Raw genomic sequence first — 18,684 nt, 5'->3', positions numbered from 1 at the left:
TTAAAAATGTCCTTTTTAAATTTCTACATTTAATCTGTTTGTCTCAACTCGTCGATGTAATAATAAAACTTTTCGTACTCTTTTATTTTGAAATACAAAAAAGGACAGGAAGTTGCATTTTATTTTGAAGCGATGTTGACATATCTGTTTTGGCAGAAGATCAGGGCGTTTGTGCTTTTTTTTAACGTGACGTGAATAAGATGTTTTATTTTCTGCAACATAAGAAAAAACTGTGAGACTGACTAAGGGTGTCCCGCTGCCTCTGAGTATGTATTTGTCTAAAACGTTTCTGCACAGTGCTGCCATATGTTGTATCAGCCACTATATAATGTTAATGTCAGAAGAAGATACTGTAATGTTGATACTGTAATGTTGATTATACAGACGACAAATGGTAGATACTGAATAGACCAGGCACAACCTGCTGTGTTTTATCTGTGACAACAACACGGCTGTTTGTGTTTGTGTGTTGCTGCGTTACTTGTGTGACTGTAACAAACTGCGGCTGAGCATGTACGTGTCATTTTTAGACACATTTAGATAATTTTAGGTTCATAGGTATGTCTCTCCTGTCTATTTATGAAGCCAGGCATGGATGCCGCAGTTGAGAGGCACCGCTCGGAGCTGGTAGCCCGTGAGAGGAGCGGACACACGGCTGTGGTGGACGAAAACCTGCTCTACGTGTGGGGGGGTTACATGGTGAGAAAAACAAACATATCTTTAACACGTCCAGTGTCTGCGTTAAACACACGCATATGTAGGTGCAGGTTTACTCAACTAGTGTAATAAAGCAGCCTTTAGGTATTTGTACTTGTGTATTAGCGTGAGTGTAATATTACACATTTAATCCACTACATTCATTTTATTATTATTTACTTTTCAAATCAAAGGATCCCTTGGGAAACGGTTAAAGATAATTACTAAACAGTAATATTAACTACACTTGACCAGTTCCAGCATTAGTTTCATTATTGATGAATCTGCCTGCTGTTTTCTTGACTAATCAGTGGATCATTGGTCTAAAACACATTAATAATGCTCTAAATAAATCCATAATCTACACTTGCATCATAAACAGTCCAAAATCCAGAAATATTTTTTGTGCTATCTTGTCAGACATAGAAAAAAAAAAAGCAAAAATCTCATATCTGAAAACCTCTAATGACTGAATGTTTGATCAAAAATAACTAATTGAGTATTGAAATGTATTTTGTTGACTGGCTGGATTGGATTGACTGAGATATTGTTGCAGTTCTATATTAAAATGGTGTTTACACAGTATGCATTAGTTATAAGACATTGTTAATCAAGAATATAAACACTAGTGTAATTGTCCAAAGACAGTACAAATTTAGCCATACTGCAAAAAAAACAAAACAAAACAAAAACTCTAAACTAAACTATACTCATAAATATTAAGTGACCAGTTGGCATTTCAATAGGCTTTAGATTGTTTTTGAGTTGTTTTGATAGTAATTGGAAGGTTATTGCTGGGCTTTTGGAAATTATTTCTACTGCACATATTTATTTGATGATAACAGACACATTTTATTCCCTGCAGTCAGTTGCTGATGAAGAAGTTTTCCTACCCAATGATGAAATCTGGGTATATGATTTAGAACGAGGTGTATGGTAAGAATAATAAGTAAATGTTGGTGGTCAAATCAGAGAATAGTACTGTATGGTTATTCATGACAGTCTCCTTGTATTTCCCTTTCTGGTGATTGTCACATAGTCATAAAACATTTATATTAAGCTTTTATTGACAAATATGTGCCTGGAGCTTCTGCTGTCTTGTTGTAAAATATATATCTTTACCTAAGTGAATACGAGCAGTTTACCCACATTTCTTTTTTTCTTTTTTTTTTTGAAGGGAAGTGTTTCACATGACAGGGGACGTTCCACCCTCCATGTCAGGCACCTGCGGGTGCTCCCTGAATGGACACATGTACATATTTGGAGGTTGCGATGACAATGGACAGACCAATCAGGTAAGCCTGATAATTGATGCTCTTGATCTTCGTGACACTTTAATCATGGTTTACTTTAGGATAAGCTACATTTTTAAATTTTATTTTATGCATTGCAATGTTAACACTAAATTATGTATAAAATCTCCTGCTAGGGTGTAAGCACATTGATCTATTTGTGTTTTTTTTTTTAAGTTCAGGCCTAGTGGCCAAATGGATGCTGATAATTCCTCAAACATTTCAACCAGATGCAAAAACATTCAACGTTTGAAAAATGTTTCTGGCTGTCTGGCTGTCTGCCAGAAGCGGATGTATCAACAGTCACATAGAAAAGATGGACAGTGTTTATTGAGAACAGTTAACAAATATTGATGAATAGACAAAATGAATCAGTGTGTGTACAGACTGAAAGGTCAAAGCTTAGACTGAACATGCTTGACATGAAAAAGTGATCAGTGTTTGACTTCACACAGATCTATTGTGTAGACCTGACAGATGGCAAATACATGTGGAGAAAGATCATGCACAAGCTCGGTTCTGCTCCCTCACCTCGGGACAAACTGTCCTGCTGGGTTTACAATGGAAGGTAAGCAGTGAGTCCCAACATGCATTAACATCTAAATGAAAAAACAGCCGATTGTTTGGGATTGCGATCACACAGAGTGATAAAAATTCTAATTGTCTTTGGTTACTGTTCTACAGGATCATCTACTTTGGAGGATATGGTCACAAATTACTGACTGACATTGACAGCAGAAACAGAAGTTTCATTGTAGATGAAGCATCATGGGTAATGTTTTTTTACAGTAAGAGTATGATACTGACCAAGAGTTTTTTCCATATATAGCAGTCATTTTGTGTTAAAAACTGCAGAAATCAGTTTTCGTGCTACTAAATAAAGCAGCCGTTTTAATGTTTTAGGTGGAAGATGTCTTCTGGGGATGGAACAATGAGGTGCATATATTTGACCCCATGGAATCCAGTTGGAACGAGCCACAAATCCAAGTATGTTGGTCCGACACATGCACTGAATATAGTACAGAGATTTAGATTAGATTTATTCAAGGATAAGTCGTATTGAAAGGTCTTAAAAGAAAATGAAACATTTTTTGGTGTGTAGGGCCGTGCTCCAGCTCCTAGGGCTGCACACTCCAGTGCCACAATTGGGTGTAAAGGCTACATTTGTGGCGGCAGAGTCATGGTGAGAGCTCAACAAGCTTTTCACTTCCTTTTAAAATGTAGTTATTAGTAGACACAAAACAGGGATCACAGTGATTTTGCAATCTGTTTTTAAAATGCAGGAAACAAGGACAAGTGACACCCACTGCCTGGATTTTGAATCATGGACATGGTCAGAAATGTAAGTTAAATCATGAAGAATTTTCATCCTGTGTTGTTCTTCCAGCCTGTATTTTAGAATTTAGTTTTTGGTTTTGCATAAAATATATAGAGGAGAGATTGCACAAATGTTTCATTAATAAAAATCAAAAAAGTTTCATTATTATTTGACTTATGTTCTTGCCGAGTTTGTCTTTGAGGGTATTGTGCAAACTATTACTTCCAGAATCCCAGTGTCCCCCATTCCAATGGGCAGGTCGTGGCATACACTCACAGCCGTCTCAGACAGCACCTTGTTCCTGTTTGGAGGACTCAGTGTAGACTGCAAACCAATGAGTAATAAACTCCACTGCACTTATTTATTTCCTTGCTTTCCTTGTTCTTTTTATGTGCACTAACTTTATTTAAAAAACACATTTATTATTCTCCATTAGGTGATGGATGGCTGCTTGATGTTGACACAAAGAATTGGAGAGAAGTAGAGCATCCCTACAGGGATAAGCCAAGGTGCTAAAGATTAACTGCACGGAAGTTGTTTGTTGTATACGGATTAATAAGCTCTTGGGTGTATATATCATAGTAGGGTACTGTTCTATGAATATGGGAAGATTTGAAATGTGTATAATTGAATATTTCTCTTGTGTAAGGTTGTGGCACACAGCGTGTCCAGGCAAAGACTCTGATGTCATTGTGTTTGGTGGAAGTTGCGACTACATCCTCCTTGTTGACACTGTAAGTATCTAAAAAAGACCTAACAACTACAATACCAGTAAAAAGATTAAGCAGTGTGTGCTCAGAACAAAGGGTGAACCTTAAAATCAGTTCCAAAGCAAGAAATAACTCTCAGCATCTCTATAAACAAAAAATAGTGTCCTCATAATAGCTGTAGTCAGTGTTCACTATAAATGGAAGTACTCTACTTTTAAAACCTTACATTTCTTTTCAGGGTCACTGCAACGATGCACTTGTTTTCCAGATGCAGCCATATCCTCTATTCAGGTAAAAACTACATTTTATTAAAAGAGGTTTTCATAAATTGAAAGAAAATTCAAGCAATTTTACAAAAAGACTTACTTCTCAATATCTAATTGAATTATGTGAACATTTAAATGAGAAATGATTCTTTCTTGTGACAGGATTTGTGAGGATTACATTGCAAAGAATGTGAGGAAATATGAGATGCTCAGAAATCAGCTTCCTCTCCTGCCTCCTAAACTACTGACAGCAGTACGGAGGAGGATGTCTTTCTACAGGCCTTCAAAGGAGCAAAAACATTAGTTCAAAGAATGTCTTAAATGCCAAGAAAAATCTGGTACTATTCAGTTCTGTTTAATTTATGTACTGAACTCCCTTCAGTATGAACATTGCAGTGACAGGGAGGTAGCATTTTTATCTTAAAAACATATTGTGCATATTTTATGGTGTTCTGTTCTGTTTTGTTTTACACGTTTTATTTTGTACAGCCTGCCTGCTGAATCACTCTAACACTCTGTTCCAGTGGTGACTGTGATTATTAAATGCATATCATGAAGCCTTTTACCTCCTACTAGTTATTTGAAGCTTTAGCTGACTAAGCAACATGTTAATGTCAAAAGCTAAACACACTCACATTTTCTACACAAAGCGATCAAAAGTACATCAGTCTTTTTTTTATTTGCAATATAAAACAAAATTATAAAATGATTCTTCTACATGGCTGGGTGAAATACATGTTTTGTTAAATATTAAGTTCTCTGTTAATGCTGTATGCGTACAAGCACACAGCTGCTCTGCTCCACCACTGAGTGGCAGCAGGAAACTTGTGAGCACGAATGCAGCTGGGTACTCTGACAGAATGTTTCTCTGTTGCCACACATTCCTTCTTCATAAAGTAAAAGAAGTTCAGGAGCTGTGGTAAGAAAGGAAACCTTAACTAAACAATCCATGCTCATACCTTTGCAGGGCTGCCTCAAAACTACTGCCCTACACCACAGTCTGACTTTAAGCAACAAGTGAAATTTCTGTTGGCTCCTTCACTTATTAATGGACAGGTTAAAGTAAAGTAAAGAATAGCTAACAAATAAGTAGGTGCATGCTCTGTGGGCGTGCAGCAGGACTGGAAGGGTGACAGTGACGGTTTACCACTGCAGATAACAAACCTCAGAGGCCTGTGTCAGTTAACATCTTGTCTGAGAACCTCCTGGCAACTGTTCAAAGTCGTTGTTATACTTACACAGCTCCTTGTTGTTAAGTAAGACTTGGGTACATGCAAAGACCTGGAGTGCAGATGTTAATGTATGCAGTGTTGTGTGTGTCCTCGTGTAGCAGGGAATTTGCCCCAAAAAACCCTGGTTCTTTTTCTCGTTTTAATTTTTTCTCTGCTGTAACTGCTGTGTCCCATGAAAACAGCAGACAGAGACAGCAGCTTTGCCTCAGCATTCTCAGCTGGGGGTCAACTAAACTCTCTCTCAATAGTGTCCATCAGCTCCTCTTCTGATCCATGGTACAGGATGACTGGCATGGTAAGAGAGGAGCTGTGGCAGCTGCCAAAACTCCTGGGGGAGAGATTAGAAACATGTCAGCATCATGGAAAGAAGACAGGAAATCTGGTGGGGTTTTTTTCACACAATGTATTATGTTTAAATTTAAGAGATTATTAGGGTTGAATATAGAAGAGGTCAAAGCTTTCAAATATCTTTGGCCTCATTTTGCTTTTCACACTCATCTCCCAACAAAGCAGCAAAAACAAAGAGTTTGTATCTTGATCGCTTGAAGGTAAATATGATCTGGCCCTGCTCAGCTTTTACTACTCCACTGAGCTCGGAAATTAATTATTTATCAGAGTTGTCTACTTACGATTGTTTTTCTGGTGTGGGTACAGCTTCCTGCAAATCCCCTCTGGTCAAAATCCCCCGAGAGGCCTGACAAACCTGAGAGGAATGAAAGGATGTTATCCAGCCTCATTGTTATTCTGAAACTCTCCTGCTGTTGATGATCTATAATAAACTGGGTTACACTGTTAAAACAGAAGCAGAGCTCATGTTAGACTAATCATCACATAGCAGAAAAAGAAGCATCCTTACATTGTGCTGATTGGGACACTCTGGTGTGTGGTTTTTAAAGTTTGTTACAGCATCATTGCTCTTTTTATTTACATCTGTTGATCCACAGTGTGAGCCACGTGGCTCCTCGGTGATGTCATCCTCAGTGTCCTCCCGGCTGAAATGACACAGCCTGTATGTTTTGGATTTAATAACAGTCTTCTTGGGAGCGCGTTTCTTCAAAGAAACTCTCTCCCTCTCCTCATAATCTGCGAGAACTGTGTCCAGTTCTCCATCTATATTATCGTCTTCCCCAGAAAAGTCCGAGTCGTGCCCCTCGCTGTGGCAGTCCGGTTGAGTACGGTTGCGCGCGTTGCGCAAAATTGCATGGATTTTGAGAGGCTTGAATGGACGGGTCTCTTGTTTGGGTGACGTGACAGCTGTTTTGGTCACATTCACCTCGCTGACACACGCAGGTGCAACTTTCTTCCCTCGGCTCGTACCGCTGCCCATGTCCCACTTTTTTGGCTCCTCTAAATGCAAAAACCCATTTCCAAATTCTCCTTCAGGCGCAGCGAGAGAGTTAAACATTAACCAACAAAGCCCTGATCTCTGGCAGTGTTTAAGGCCCCTTTTCAATTAGGTTCAAGGCTGTAAGAAAGTCCTTCGCATGAAAAACAGCTTTAAAGACCATTTTTTTCGAAAAATACTGCGCCCCTGGTGTGCAGACGCACATCTGAATTATATTCCATGTTCACAGAACGGACTTGAGCCAGACCCGCTGCCTGTAAACCTTCCAGTAACTACATCAGGATGAGAAGCAGTGTACCCGTTACATAACACCAGTTTGGCTCCGGACCTTGTGGAGAAAACCACGCCTTCTTATAGGGAGAAACACAGACCCTTTATGTTTCCACCATTTCTACTGGACAAAAATCATTTCCACTTTTCCCTCAGAAGTTAGCTTCTCTCTGCACTTTCTCATATCATACATGATACAACTGTTTTTCATAAAAAACAAAAAATGAAAAGGGATAACTTATACAGTACCTTTAAATATTTAGCTGTTCCGAGAAAGATTACAGAAAGACCTACAATGTACAGGCCAACAGGGGCAATTAGTTTGATTTATCTGTATCACATCAGCAACAATGACGAGCCTTTTGCCTGTCTGTGTCCAGCTAATAGATTTTATTGAAACAAGTGAGGTCAAGAGTGAGTGAGTTCCTGTCCGCCCTGCGGGTCTGGGAGGCCCCCAGCTCATCAGCCCCTCCAGTGACTGATTAAGACTCAAGCACTGGGCCACAAGAGAGGGGGCATTCCTTTCCAACAGCTTGGGCTTCCCAGAGATTCCTCAATAAGCTTTTGTTTGGTCCACTTGCACATACAAAAGACACAGCGGGGGCATCTCCCTGCCAGAGCTGTCCGACAAGAACCCAGAGTCCATCCGAGTAAAGAAGTTGTTTGCCATCTTTCATTAAGTGCCGCTTTTGCCCTCTTTTCTTGCTTGTTTGTGCACATACATGAGTGTGCCAGACAGCTGTGCAACCTGTTCTCTCTGGAGGATGACCAAGTCAAAGACACCTGCTGTTTAAGTAACTGGAATTTTTTTTCTCTCACTGCAAGTGTGAAGAAAAAACAATCAGCCTGCATGTCCCACGTGGCCCATCAAGGAAATTCCTGCATCTGAGTTTTAGAGAACATGTGTAGGATGTTGGGTGTTTTGTCGAGGGTGGAAAGAAAACTGAAGGTAAAAACCTTCTTACATCTTCAGTGAAACTATAACATCCTCCTGTTTATGCAATAGTTGTATACTACATTTCTTAGCAGTGTTAAAATGAAATACATCATTAAAATCAGCTAAAGTGAAAGTAGAAGTTAGAATTTTAGACTGTATCCAAAAGTAAAAGTACTGCACATCTACCCCTCCTTCTCATGGAGTTTTATTTGTATTGTTTTTGTTTCCCATTTCTGCTTTTTTTTTCTTCCTGGACCAGTGTATCATTAAAAAGATCAGCCAACCACATCTGGAGAAAAACTCAACAGCTTCCAGACAAGGGGAGGATCTGCTGCAAACACAGGCCACAGCCCAAGCTTGCTACATAGCTGTGGTTTCTCAAACCTCTTCCTGCTTCCAGCATATTCCTCCTCCCATAGATGGAGAATTGAAAGACTAAGTTATATTCTGTCTCTACAAACTTCTGGTTCTGCCTCCTGTATAGCATCATGTCCCCACAAAAACCTATGTGAAGCAAACTGTTTGTGGCACTATGATTAGACATTGTTGTGCATGGCTTTTGCACTCTAACGCATACCTTTGTTCCCTCTCAGCAGCAGGCGAGCATGTGTGAGAAATTTTAATTATTATGACTCAACTGTTCCATTTGAAGGACAACAAGTACAACCTCTGTCAAGTTACAACCATATGTCTGGCAAAACAGAATTTTTAGAGAGCATATAATGATCCAGCTGTTTACCGATAGGCCTTCCAGTAAAACTGTCTGGGCTTCATATTTTACTAAGTACACAAACATGAATGTGACAGGGCCCAGAAGAAACAAACATGAAATCCCACTGTTTTACCATGGATCTGTTTAAACATTTATGTAATATGTATTCAGTCATATTTTACCATCACTTTTTATTTGTGAGCGTAACGATCTTCTTGTTTTGCCACCAAGGTGGTTATAATATAGGAATTTGAAGGAACCACCACAAAAAGTCAAAAAACTTCTTTCAGTTAATCTTTTTTTTCATTACCAATAAAATATTGGTTAATTGGCTAATTGTAGCCAGACAGCATAGGATGGTGATGTGTAGGATGACTCTGGTGGTGAGGAAGATGAAGAGGACAAGGGCAGAGCAGAGCACCAAGTGGTGGAAGTTGAAAAAGGAAGAGTGTTGTGTGGCTTTCAGGGAGGAGCTGAAACAGGCACTGGGAGGTCAGGAGGTTCTTCCAGATGACTGGACAGCTACAGCTAAAGTAATCAGGGAGACAGGTAGGAGGGTACTTTGTGTGTCATTTGGAAAGAGGAAAGCAGATAAGGAGACTTGGTGGTAGAATGAGGAAGTTCAGGAGTGTGTTAAGAGGAAAAGGTTAGCTAAGAAGAACTGGGACACTGAGAGGACAGAAGAGAACAGACAGGAGTACAGGGAGATGCAGCGTAAAGTGAAGGTAGAGGTGGCAAAGGCCAAACAAAGGGCGTATGAGGATTTGTTTGATAGGTTGGACACTAAGGAGGGAGAGGTGGATTTGTACAGGTTGGCGAGGCAGAGAGACAGAGATGGGAAGGATGTGCAGCAGGTTAGGGTGATCAAGGACAGGGATGGAAATGTGTTGACAGGTGCCACAAGTGTGATGGAAAGATGGAAGGAATTCTTTGAAGAGTTGGTGAATGAGGAAAATGTTAGAGAGCACAGATTTGTTTTGAGAATGCTGATGGAGAAGTACAGAGAAGGCCAGAAGGAGCTGCATTGTGTCTTTGTAGATTTGGAAAACGCGTATGACAGGGTGCCGAGAGACGAGCTGTGGTTTTGTATAAGGAAGTCTGGAGTGGCAGAGAAGTATGTTCGAGTGGTGCAGGACATGTATGAGAGCTGTAAGACAGTGGTGAGGTGTGCTCTAGGGGTGACAGAGGAGGTCAAGGTGGAGGTGGGACTGCACCAAGGATCGACTATGAGCCCCTTCTTGTTTGCTGTGGTGATGGACAGGCTGACAGATGAGGTTAGACAGGAATCTCCGTGGACCATGATGTTTGCAGATGACATTGTCATCTGTAGGGAGAGCAAGGAGCAGGTGGAGGAACATCTAGAGAGGTGGAGGTTTGCTCTGGAAAGGAGAGGAATGAAGCTTAGCTGCAGTAAAACAGCGTACATGTGTGTAAATGAGAGGGACTCAAGTAGAACGGTGAGGTTACAGGGAGTAGAGGTGAAGAAGGTGGAGGATTTTAAGTACCTGGGGTCAACAGTCCAGAGCAATGGAGAGTGTGGAAAAGAAGTGAAGAGACGTGTGTAAGCAGGTTGGAACTGGTGGAGGAAAGTGTCAGGTGTGATGTGTGACAAAAGAGTGTCAGCAAGAATGAAAGGAAAGGTGGACAAGACAGTGGTGAGACCAGCAATGTTGTCTGGTTTAGAGACTGTGGCACTGAGAATTGAGATGGTTTGGACATGTTCAGAGGAGGGACAGTGAATACATTGGTAAAAGGATGCTGAGGTCAGAGCTGCCAGGAAGGAGGCCTAGAGGAGGACCAAAGAGGAGGTTCTTGGATGTATGAAGGAGGACATGAGGATAGTTGGTGTGGGTGAGGAGGATACAGAGGATAGGGTTAAATGGAGGCAGATGAAGCAGCCGAAAGGAAAAGAAGAAGACAATAATGACAACGTATTTATGAATACTATAATGCTTTTCTAATAGATCACTAAATATTACAAATTAAGCCTTTAAGAATGTTAATTGTTATTTAGGTGTTAAGTGTTTGCAAACCATGATATCTATGATGTCATAGGAGGAAATACAAAATCCTCGTAAGGGTGCCCAAAGTTTTGCACATGCTACAATTTTTTAAGTAGTGAGAGTTCCATCCAAACTTTATCTCAACTCCCAAACCTACATTACATTCACATACAGTGCTGTAGTGCCCATTAGAGATTTTCTGTAAAGGAAGACACTAAAATCCCCCATTGCACTCAGACAAAAGCTTCATCAACTGACCAGATGAGCAGCGCTGAGACAGAGGGATATTGTGACACATAAGGTTGTCAGGACAACAGACAGTACAACCAAGAGGAGTTCAGCTGTAGTAAAAGGACCAGGGACAGCCCTATTTATCTTTGAGCTATCCCTCTTAATCTGCTAGATTTCCAAATGTGAATTAAGGCTTTTACTGTGGTGGTGACGTTGAAAGTACGTCACAGAGATGAACTTATGACCTCTGGAAGAAGTTCACAGGAATTTTTTTCACTGCTTACTACAAAAACGTTTATTTACAGTCTACACAATAATTATAATATAACCATATATATTTCCTACCAACAGCTCCTGTAATAGAAGAGATTCTGACTTGCAACTTGTTTCCAGTGCATTTATGGTGAAAGGAGTATTAAGGTAAATGCCACCAGATGGCGCCAGCACTCAAGAAACATAAATAACACAATCACTTTCCTGATGATTTATGCCAATAAAGTAAGCACCTTATACAGGACAATATGAATACACACAGCATCTTCAATGAATATGAGAAGAAGGTTCTGCTAAGGTCATTGGGAAAGTTACAGTTTACAAGGAGTGAGACAATTTGTTAACAAAAAGCTCCTTGTAAGAGACTATTTCTGCCCAAATTATATAGTAAAGATATTGTTTTTTTTTTAATCAGTATTTTTGAAAAATTATTTAAGGGAAATTATTGTTCAGTATGTTCAGTGATTTGTAGTGAATCCTCACCTGGCTTGGTAAAAACCTTGAACTAATACAAACAACAATGACCTACAACGAACCACATTGTAACCAATAAAAGACAGAGAGGACAGGCAAGAAAGACAAGAAATGTGAATATAGAGACAAAAACCAAAATATAAAAATTAAAGTGAGACAATGTGACCTTTGCTGAATAGCAGCCTTTGCGGCTAAAAAGGGGAAAGAAAAAAAAAATCAGTATAGCATCTGTATAAAGTTTGCTAACCTTGGCTGACATTAGCATGATGCTATTGAATGAAATATTGATTATAGCCATTTTAAGAAAAAAAAAAAAAGAACAAAAACATGATTTATTTACAGATGCAATTATAGTAATTCAAGTAATTCTAACCTACTTCTTTCCACTTTTTTATGTGTCTCTCTACTTGTGTATGTCTTCTATCCCAGTCTCTGGTCACTTTTGCGCTGACTTATTTTTTCTGTCAAAAGGCCATGTAATCAACAGAAAACAATTACTTTGTCTCTCAGCTGGTCAATACCAGCATCTGCTCACTTCCTAATTACCTATTAAGTAAGCAGCTTCATTTGGAGAGAAACTCACAGTAATCAATCCTTGCATTATACTTGGCTTGTTTATCAGCATCCTAATGTGTCAGTTTGGAGGTGTCACGTCTCTTTGGTTTAGTTCTATTTAATGAACCTCTGCTTTACCTATATGTTTTTTTTTTAAATTTATATCTAATTTTCATATAGTTGGTTTTCTTTTAATCCTCTGTAAACTTGTGACCTGAAAACCCATCTGTTTTCTCCCCAGCTCCCGAACTGGCTCTGCCTCCATACTGTTTTAAATACCTCCGTTTTGTTTAGTGCATTTTTTTTTTTTTTTGGTTTTTCCTAGTTCTTCCAAATATCTCCTCTGGCAGACTGTGTGTTATATCGATTAGAGAGTAGCACCTGTTTTTAAGAAAACCACTATGCTCTCATTGGATGCATTGTATTGTTGTAATGGTGTTTCAGAAATAGTTTGAAAAATCAAGCCCAGATATGTAGAACTTTAGTATGTAAGTCTTAGAGATATGCAGTCTCTATTAAAAGAACCTGCCAACATCACTGTTGTTGTGAGAATGCTCCTATAGCAGCATTAGCATGTAGCTCAAAACACCATTATCCCTTACAACCTTGCAATAGTATGTGACATTGTATCCTAAAGCAAAATTTCAATAACTAGAAATAACTGATTATTTAGGATGTGAAAGTGTTTTCATTTAATATGTCAAAGTCTAAGATATCCTGCACCACAACAATGAAAACTGCACCTCAGACTGTTAGTGACTTTCTGTCTTTTCTCTTTTACTTTTTGTCAGAACATCACAGAAAATATGAAACTTGATGTGATTCCTTCCCTAGGTATTTCTGTTCCAGAAACATTTTAAAAGTAGAGGAAACACAGATCCAGAAGTAGGTCCCGGGGAGAAAGTAACGCCAACATGATGCTGTCCATGGTGCTGACAGGCCACAGATGGCACTGAATAGGCAGCCCCACTAAAAACCTTACTGTTTAATCGATAAAGTCCTGAGGGTAAACAGCTACGGCATAGCTTTCATGTCTTAGGAGAAGTCCACAGAGCCCTTTAAAGTCCTTAAAAGTTTATGTGCATTACAATAACATTATATATTTGAGAAATTTGCACACCTTCTGCAGCAGGCTCTCAGGGGTTCTTTTAACTGATCTGTAATAAGAAAACATTCACAGGTGGCTGAATAGTGGAGTAACATCCACATTTTGCTGCAGAGTGGCTAGATTCATCGTGCTGGGTTCCAGAAAGATTGCTATTCACAGTCAATTTTTTTTTTCCTACAAAAACCAGTATGGATGCACTACAGTACATGACATACAGTAACACAGCTCAGTGTTTGCTGTGTATGCGGATGCTTGTTCCTGGCCTCAAGCAAGGCTAGCAGACATGAGAAAAAGCAGTGTGGTGCTGAAAAAAGCACCATGCATGTGCACATCCCCTCTCCGTGTTATATAAAGGGACTGCTGATGGCTGGCATCATTATCTGCCCTGTCTATGCCAGTCTAAAAATACGGTTCAGGACTCCAACAGTATGTGGCATTTATGTAACTGAAGAGAACAGGAGAGGGGTTTGGATCACAAGCTGTTTTTATGACAGTCCAGAGCCAATGTGACAGAGAGGACAGGCAAGGAGAAGGGATCTAGACTGGAGTAACTGTGAGGGAGTTGTGTGTGTGCGTGGGGGGTGGAAGTGTTGAAAGAGAGACATGGAGGCACCGGTGAGGAGGTGGTGGTGGTGGTATCTCAGCTCCATTAACATGCACATTTTACATATTCCTGCAAGGGCCACCTGCTAAGAAACCTTCACTGGTCTGCAGCATATTGAAACTGCAGTTCATCTTCTGCTAATGCAACATTATGTTACATAAACAGCCTTCTGCAGTGTAATTTTATAACCCTTAAAGGTATTATTCCAATAAAGTATATTGCAAACTAACAGCACTCCCAGCTGAATTGAAAGGGAAATTACATTTTTAACTTGTAAGTAAGGTTCAACAAATTAAAGTGGGATTGTTGAGTTTCAGTCAGCTTCAAAAGTCAGGGGAACGCAAAAAAAAAAAATTGCATTCAGCGAAATTTATTTTTTGGTTTTAAATGCCCTGAAAAAATGGTCTCTTAATTAATGTGTTCCTACATAAATGCATGTTATTCTAACAAAATCGCTGCAGTTTTGTATCACAAAAACACAAAAAATACATTTTAGCATATTTGTGTTTTGTTCTTCCGTTCTTGGTGGTTAGAAATGGAAAGAGGTGATTTGACATGAGAACTGTCCATGTTTACATGCACTGATCAGGATTTAGCAACAGCTGGATGCCGTTTGTTGATATTTCAAGACTACAGCAAGTCAATCACAGGAGCAAAACAAAAAATACAGTGTTTTTTAAAACCAACTCATGAAGGATTAATTAGCTTTGTAGTGATGATGAAAACAGTTGCTGTTTCAAGTGACCAGTTCAACAGTTGTGTTTAAGTTTTAAGTTAAGTTATTTACGCAATGTGAGTGCTAAATCTGCCACCTTTACAATGACAGAACACAGCTTGACAGGCTTAGTGGGACAGGGCCTAGTAAACAGTCAGTTATTAATAACTTAAGTTTGTGTTTTTCTTTGAGGATTTAAAGTTTAATTAAAATTTTCTGCTCATAAAAAAAAAAAAAAAAAAAAAATTAACACTTGGGAATCTGAGCTTGTCCTTTCTTATTACCTTGTTGATCAAGATATTTACAAGGACCTCAGTGAGAGAATGCTATTTTGCCTCAAGAGATCAATTATCTGGAAAAAATAAAAAGCCATCTCAGCATTGTTTTGTGAACACCACGCATAAACCTTTACTATCAGATAGATGCGTCTGCTGGTGGTGAGGTAATTCCCTGTTTATTAGAGTGACATTCGGCTCTCTTCCCTTTGCTGTCTCATGCTTACGGATGAGACCCCGGGGAGGGAATCTACTCAACTGTGATTAGAACAGTGTTATTGGCTAAATGTTTCCCCTAATTAACATGCTGTTAAAGTCAATGGTGAGGCCGTATTGTCATTTGCAGCATCCATGAGCCCGGATGATTTTTCCTCATATGTTATTGTTGTCCAAATGACAAGCTGACATACACGCCACACTGTCATTCATTTAGCATGTCACTAGCTTTATGTATAGGCTATATACATGCAAATATAAGCAGAGTTCTTCTAATTGGCGACTTTATTGATTCGAAGGAGATTTTTCTTGTTTTGAATCCAATCCAAAATAAATATTTTTTTGTATATGTGATATTATCATTTAACCTTGCAATCTGATTTATTTGACAAGACTTATTGTAAAACATGACTTATTTCATCTGCAGTAGTATGAATCCATCGTTTAACACCGTAAGCCAAAGGCAATTTTTTGGAATTTCCACCTGAAACAATTTGCCTAAATCTGATATAGCTCCACATTTGTGAGGACAAAATGAACAATGCTGGGCTTTATGGATACCAACAGTTGGCTCATCAACAGGCCAGAGAGAAAAAATTAAGCCTTATAATAATGAGTTAGCCAATGTTTGTGCTGTTGAACTAATGAACTTCAAAATTCTCAAGTGCGCACACTAAATTTGACTATTACTAATTTGTAAAGTGTAATTTATTTATTTGAATTGTATAATATTAATGGCCATATGTTTTGTAATATATATATAAAGTAGCTGACACATAAATGTATTGAAATAAAAAGTGCAGTAGTTGTAGATCATTAAAGTAGCATTACATGGGAATATTTAAGTAAATTACAAGTACAGTACCAAAGGTGTGCTTAACTTAAAAATGTAGTTAGTTTCACTGGGAGGTTACATTTTAAAAGTGACAAAGTTTAGATTTGTGACATGGTATGTTGTTGTGACATTGTGTAGGACACCTTGAGTTGTCTGGTTTCAATAACAGCTCTGCCAAGGCCTGATGTAGTGATGTCACACTGAACTGCAAACCCTAACGGCTGTAGTAAGCTACTAAAGCAGAGGGCCATGCTCTGTGTGGAATAGTTACCCATTCTTGACAAATTACACCTGGTAAGCAAGTCTAAAACACGTTACCTCAGTGTTTGTAAGATTTATGAGCACGTCTACATCCACATCTAATTCCTGTGGTTCTGGCAGACACGGCAGAAAGTCCATGATGGAAAAAAAGGAGATTTCCTCAACAGTTTTTTGTGAAGACGTATGCACTTCCCCCATCATTCAAAAGAGGTTGTAAAAGTTAACAACCTCTGCATATAATCGGAGTGCAGCAAACATATTCTGACGTATTGCACATAATGCTGATCAAAGCTTTAGGATGTGGTTTAGATGAGGGGCATGCAGGGGAGGGACTGACATTTCAGCATTTCTTCTTCTTGACATTTTCTTGTCTGAAGCCTGTAATCCCACAGAAATTTTACAGAATGTGTTGATACATGTGTAGATGTGAAAAATAATATGTTTGCATGATTTTACGAGACAAATATTTCATTTTTGTTAGCCCTTATTGAGCCCACATAATTGTCATTCATGATTTTCCTTTCACATTTCTCAGATTGTGAAAGCATGTAAAGTTGATTCTGAGTCCAAACAGGGTGGGAGGCATTGCCCATATAAACTGATCTGGTTCTTTGGCTGTCTTTCACAGAGCTCACACGCTGCTGTTGTTCTGCTTATGTTATCAGAGCTCAGCGGACTTGGCTGAATAATTCAGTGCTCCCAGCAGCACCCCTCCCTCTCCCTCTCTCTCTCTCTGTCTCTCTCTCTGTCTCTCTCTCTCTCTCTCTTTCTCTCTTTCTCTCTTTCTCTCTTTCTCTCTTTCTCTCTCTCTCTCTCTGTCTTCGCACCGACCTAGTTTACATCAGGAGTTTACAGGTTGTGAAGGGGGCTTGAGACTGGCAATTCTCTAGCTTTGGATATCAACTCCAGTCTCCAAATTTTTCTTCTGTATACAAGACTGATCACTGATAGCCTTAGTTCCTGAGCCTTAGTCTTGTTTAAACATATAAATATATTGAACTGAATATGTCATGTCTCTGTCACGCCGTACATTTTAAATATGTCCTCTCCTATCAGAGTTGATCTAAAAATGACAGCGGCACAAGTCTGGAAGTCAGAGAGGTTGCAGGATTAAACTCTGAGCTCCATCCAGAGGCACTGTGTTAGTTCAACCACCAGCCAGACTGACAGAGGAGAAATGCTATGCCTGTTAGGCAGACCACCAACATCCACAAGCTCAGCGACAAGTCTAATAGTTCTTATAGCTCTGCTTTGACCTGTCAAGACTATTGAGACCAAATGAGCTTAAAATGCAGCGTGAAATGCAGGTTGTTGACACTCATCTGTGAGTAGGAGTCTGCCCTGCACAAGCTCTGGATTTGGGAGTTGTTGAGAGGTGACAGTAGAGAGCTGTCACACAAAATTCATGTTTTGGAAAGCAAAGTTTTTTTGGAATTGTAAATGTACCTATTACAGTTTTCCCTCTCAGCACTTACTGAAAGCAGTGCATTTAAATAGGTCTACTTTTTCCATGTTTTTGCCCCCCACCCCCCCCCCCCCAGCTAAACTATGAGTGGAATAACAGATGCCATGCACTACAATAATGAGTTAATGAAATTTCCCCTTGGAAGAGAGGGAGAGAGAGAGAAAGATGAAAAATCCAACAAAGAAAAATTGAATTGGGCAGTTTCAGGTTTAGGGAAGCCAAAGTTAAGGAAAGGCAACAAAGCAGTGCAGTGCTTTCATTGAAAATCAATACTGTGCTTCTCATTAATGTCCTCGTACTGTTGTGTGTAGGAGACCGATCAGATTTTTCAACATGCAGGGAAACACAGAGGGGAAGAGATCAAACCAAGTGCAGTCTGTGTCAGTATTAGAGCTCCTTGCAGACAACTTGATGGGCAGGCCAGAAGAAATGCTCTTGCTGTAAATAAGACTAATCTAAAAGAAGAGTCAAGTGAATGTGCACTGAAATCTAGGTACTTGTCTTGGCAATGTGCTACATCAGCATAGTACAGATAACTGTCCTCTAAGCTTGCATAATTTATTGGTATAACCAACATGTTCAAACAAGACTCGCACCAGTCAGCCTTATATGCACTAGACTACCTGCACTTAATATCAAAACATACATCATGAAGACTATACTTTTTAGAGTACATTTATAAAAATGGACAAATATATCAACCAACTATAATTAATCTAAACAGTTTCTTGGAAGCTTTGCATGCAGTTATCTGTATTATTTTGATGCAAATACACTGAGAATATGATTTTTTGCCAAACTCATAACAGATGGTCAGACTGTGAGATGCTGAGACATTTGCCCCATTCAAAGAGTTTTTTTAACTTAAAAGTTTCCAAACTGAACAATCTG

At 39.2% G+C, this 18,684-nt stretch overlaps 2 protein-coding genes across 3 annotated transcripts; one reads left to right on the top strand and one right to left on the bottom strand.

Annotated features, from left to right (window-relative positions):
• Nucleotides 1-123: 123 nt before the first annotated feature.
• LOC113143680 (kelch domain-containing protein 1) lies at nt 124-4,847 on the top strand. Of its 2 annotated transcripts, none has more exons than XM_026330545.1 (14): nt 124-266; nt 590-699; nt 1,562-1,632; nt 1,874-1,991; nt 2,444-2,556; nt 2,673-2,760; nt 2,892-2,975; nt 3,091-3,171; nt 3,272-3,330; nt 3,535-3,644; nt 3,743-3,815; nt 3,956-4,040; nt 4,255-4,307; nt 4,445-4,847. In XM_026330545.1, exons 2-14 carry the CDS (start codon nt 592-594, stop codon nt 4,584-4,586), a joined length of 1,185 nt encoding a protein of 394 aa, XP_026186330.1. In that variant the 5' UTR covers nt 124-266; nt 590-591; the 3' UTR covers nt 4,587-4,847. The 2 variants fall into 2 exon arrangements, with proteins under 2 accessions (XP_026186330.1, XP_026185483.1); XM_026329698.1 differs by having other exon boundaries at nt 586-699.
• LOC113144991 (uncharacterized) lies at nt 4,767-7,175 on the bottom strand. The gene is made up of 3 exons (XM_026331720.2): nt 6,371-7,175; nt 6,144-6,217; nt 4,767-5,842 (listed from the first exon to the last, which is right to left on the bottom strand). The coding sequence occupies exons 1-3, from the start codon at nt 6,917-6,919 to the stop codon at nt 5,740-5,742; spliced, it is 726 nt and encodes a 241-aa protein (XP_026187505.1). The 5' UTR covers nt 6,920-7,175; the 3' UTR covers nt 4,767-5,739.
• Nucleotides 7,176-18,684: the final 11,509 nt, after the last annotated feature.

This window comes from Mastacembelus armatus, chromosome 22, assembly GCF_900324485.2.
Source record: "Mastacembelus armatus chromosome 22, fMasArm1.2, whole genome shotgun sequence".
Classification (NCBI taxonomy): Eukaryota; Metazoa; Chordata; class Actinopteri; order Synbranchiformes; family Mastacembelidae; genus Mastacembelus; species Mastacembelus armatus.
Note: the sequence above shows the minus strand (reverse complement) of the source record. Positions and strands in the feature narration are given on the sequence as shown.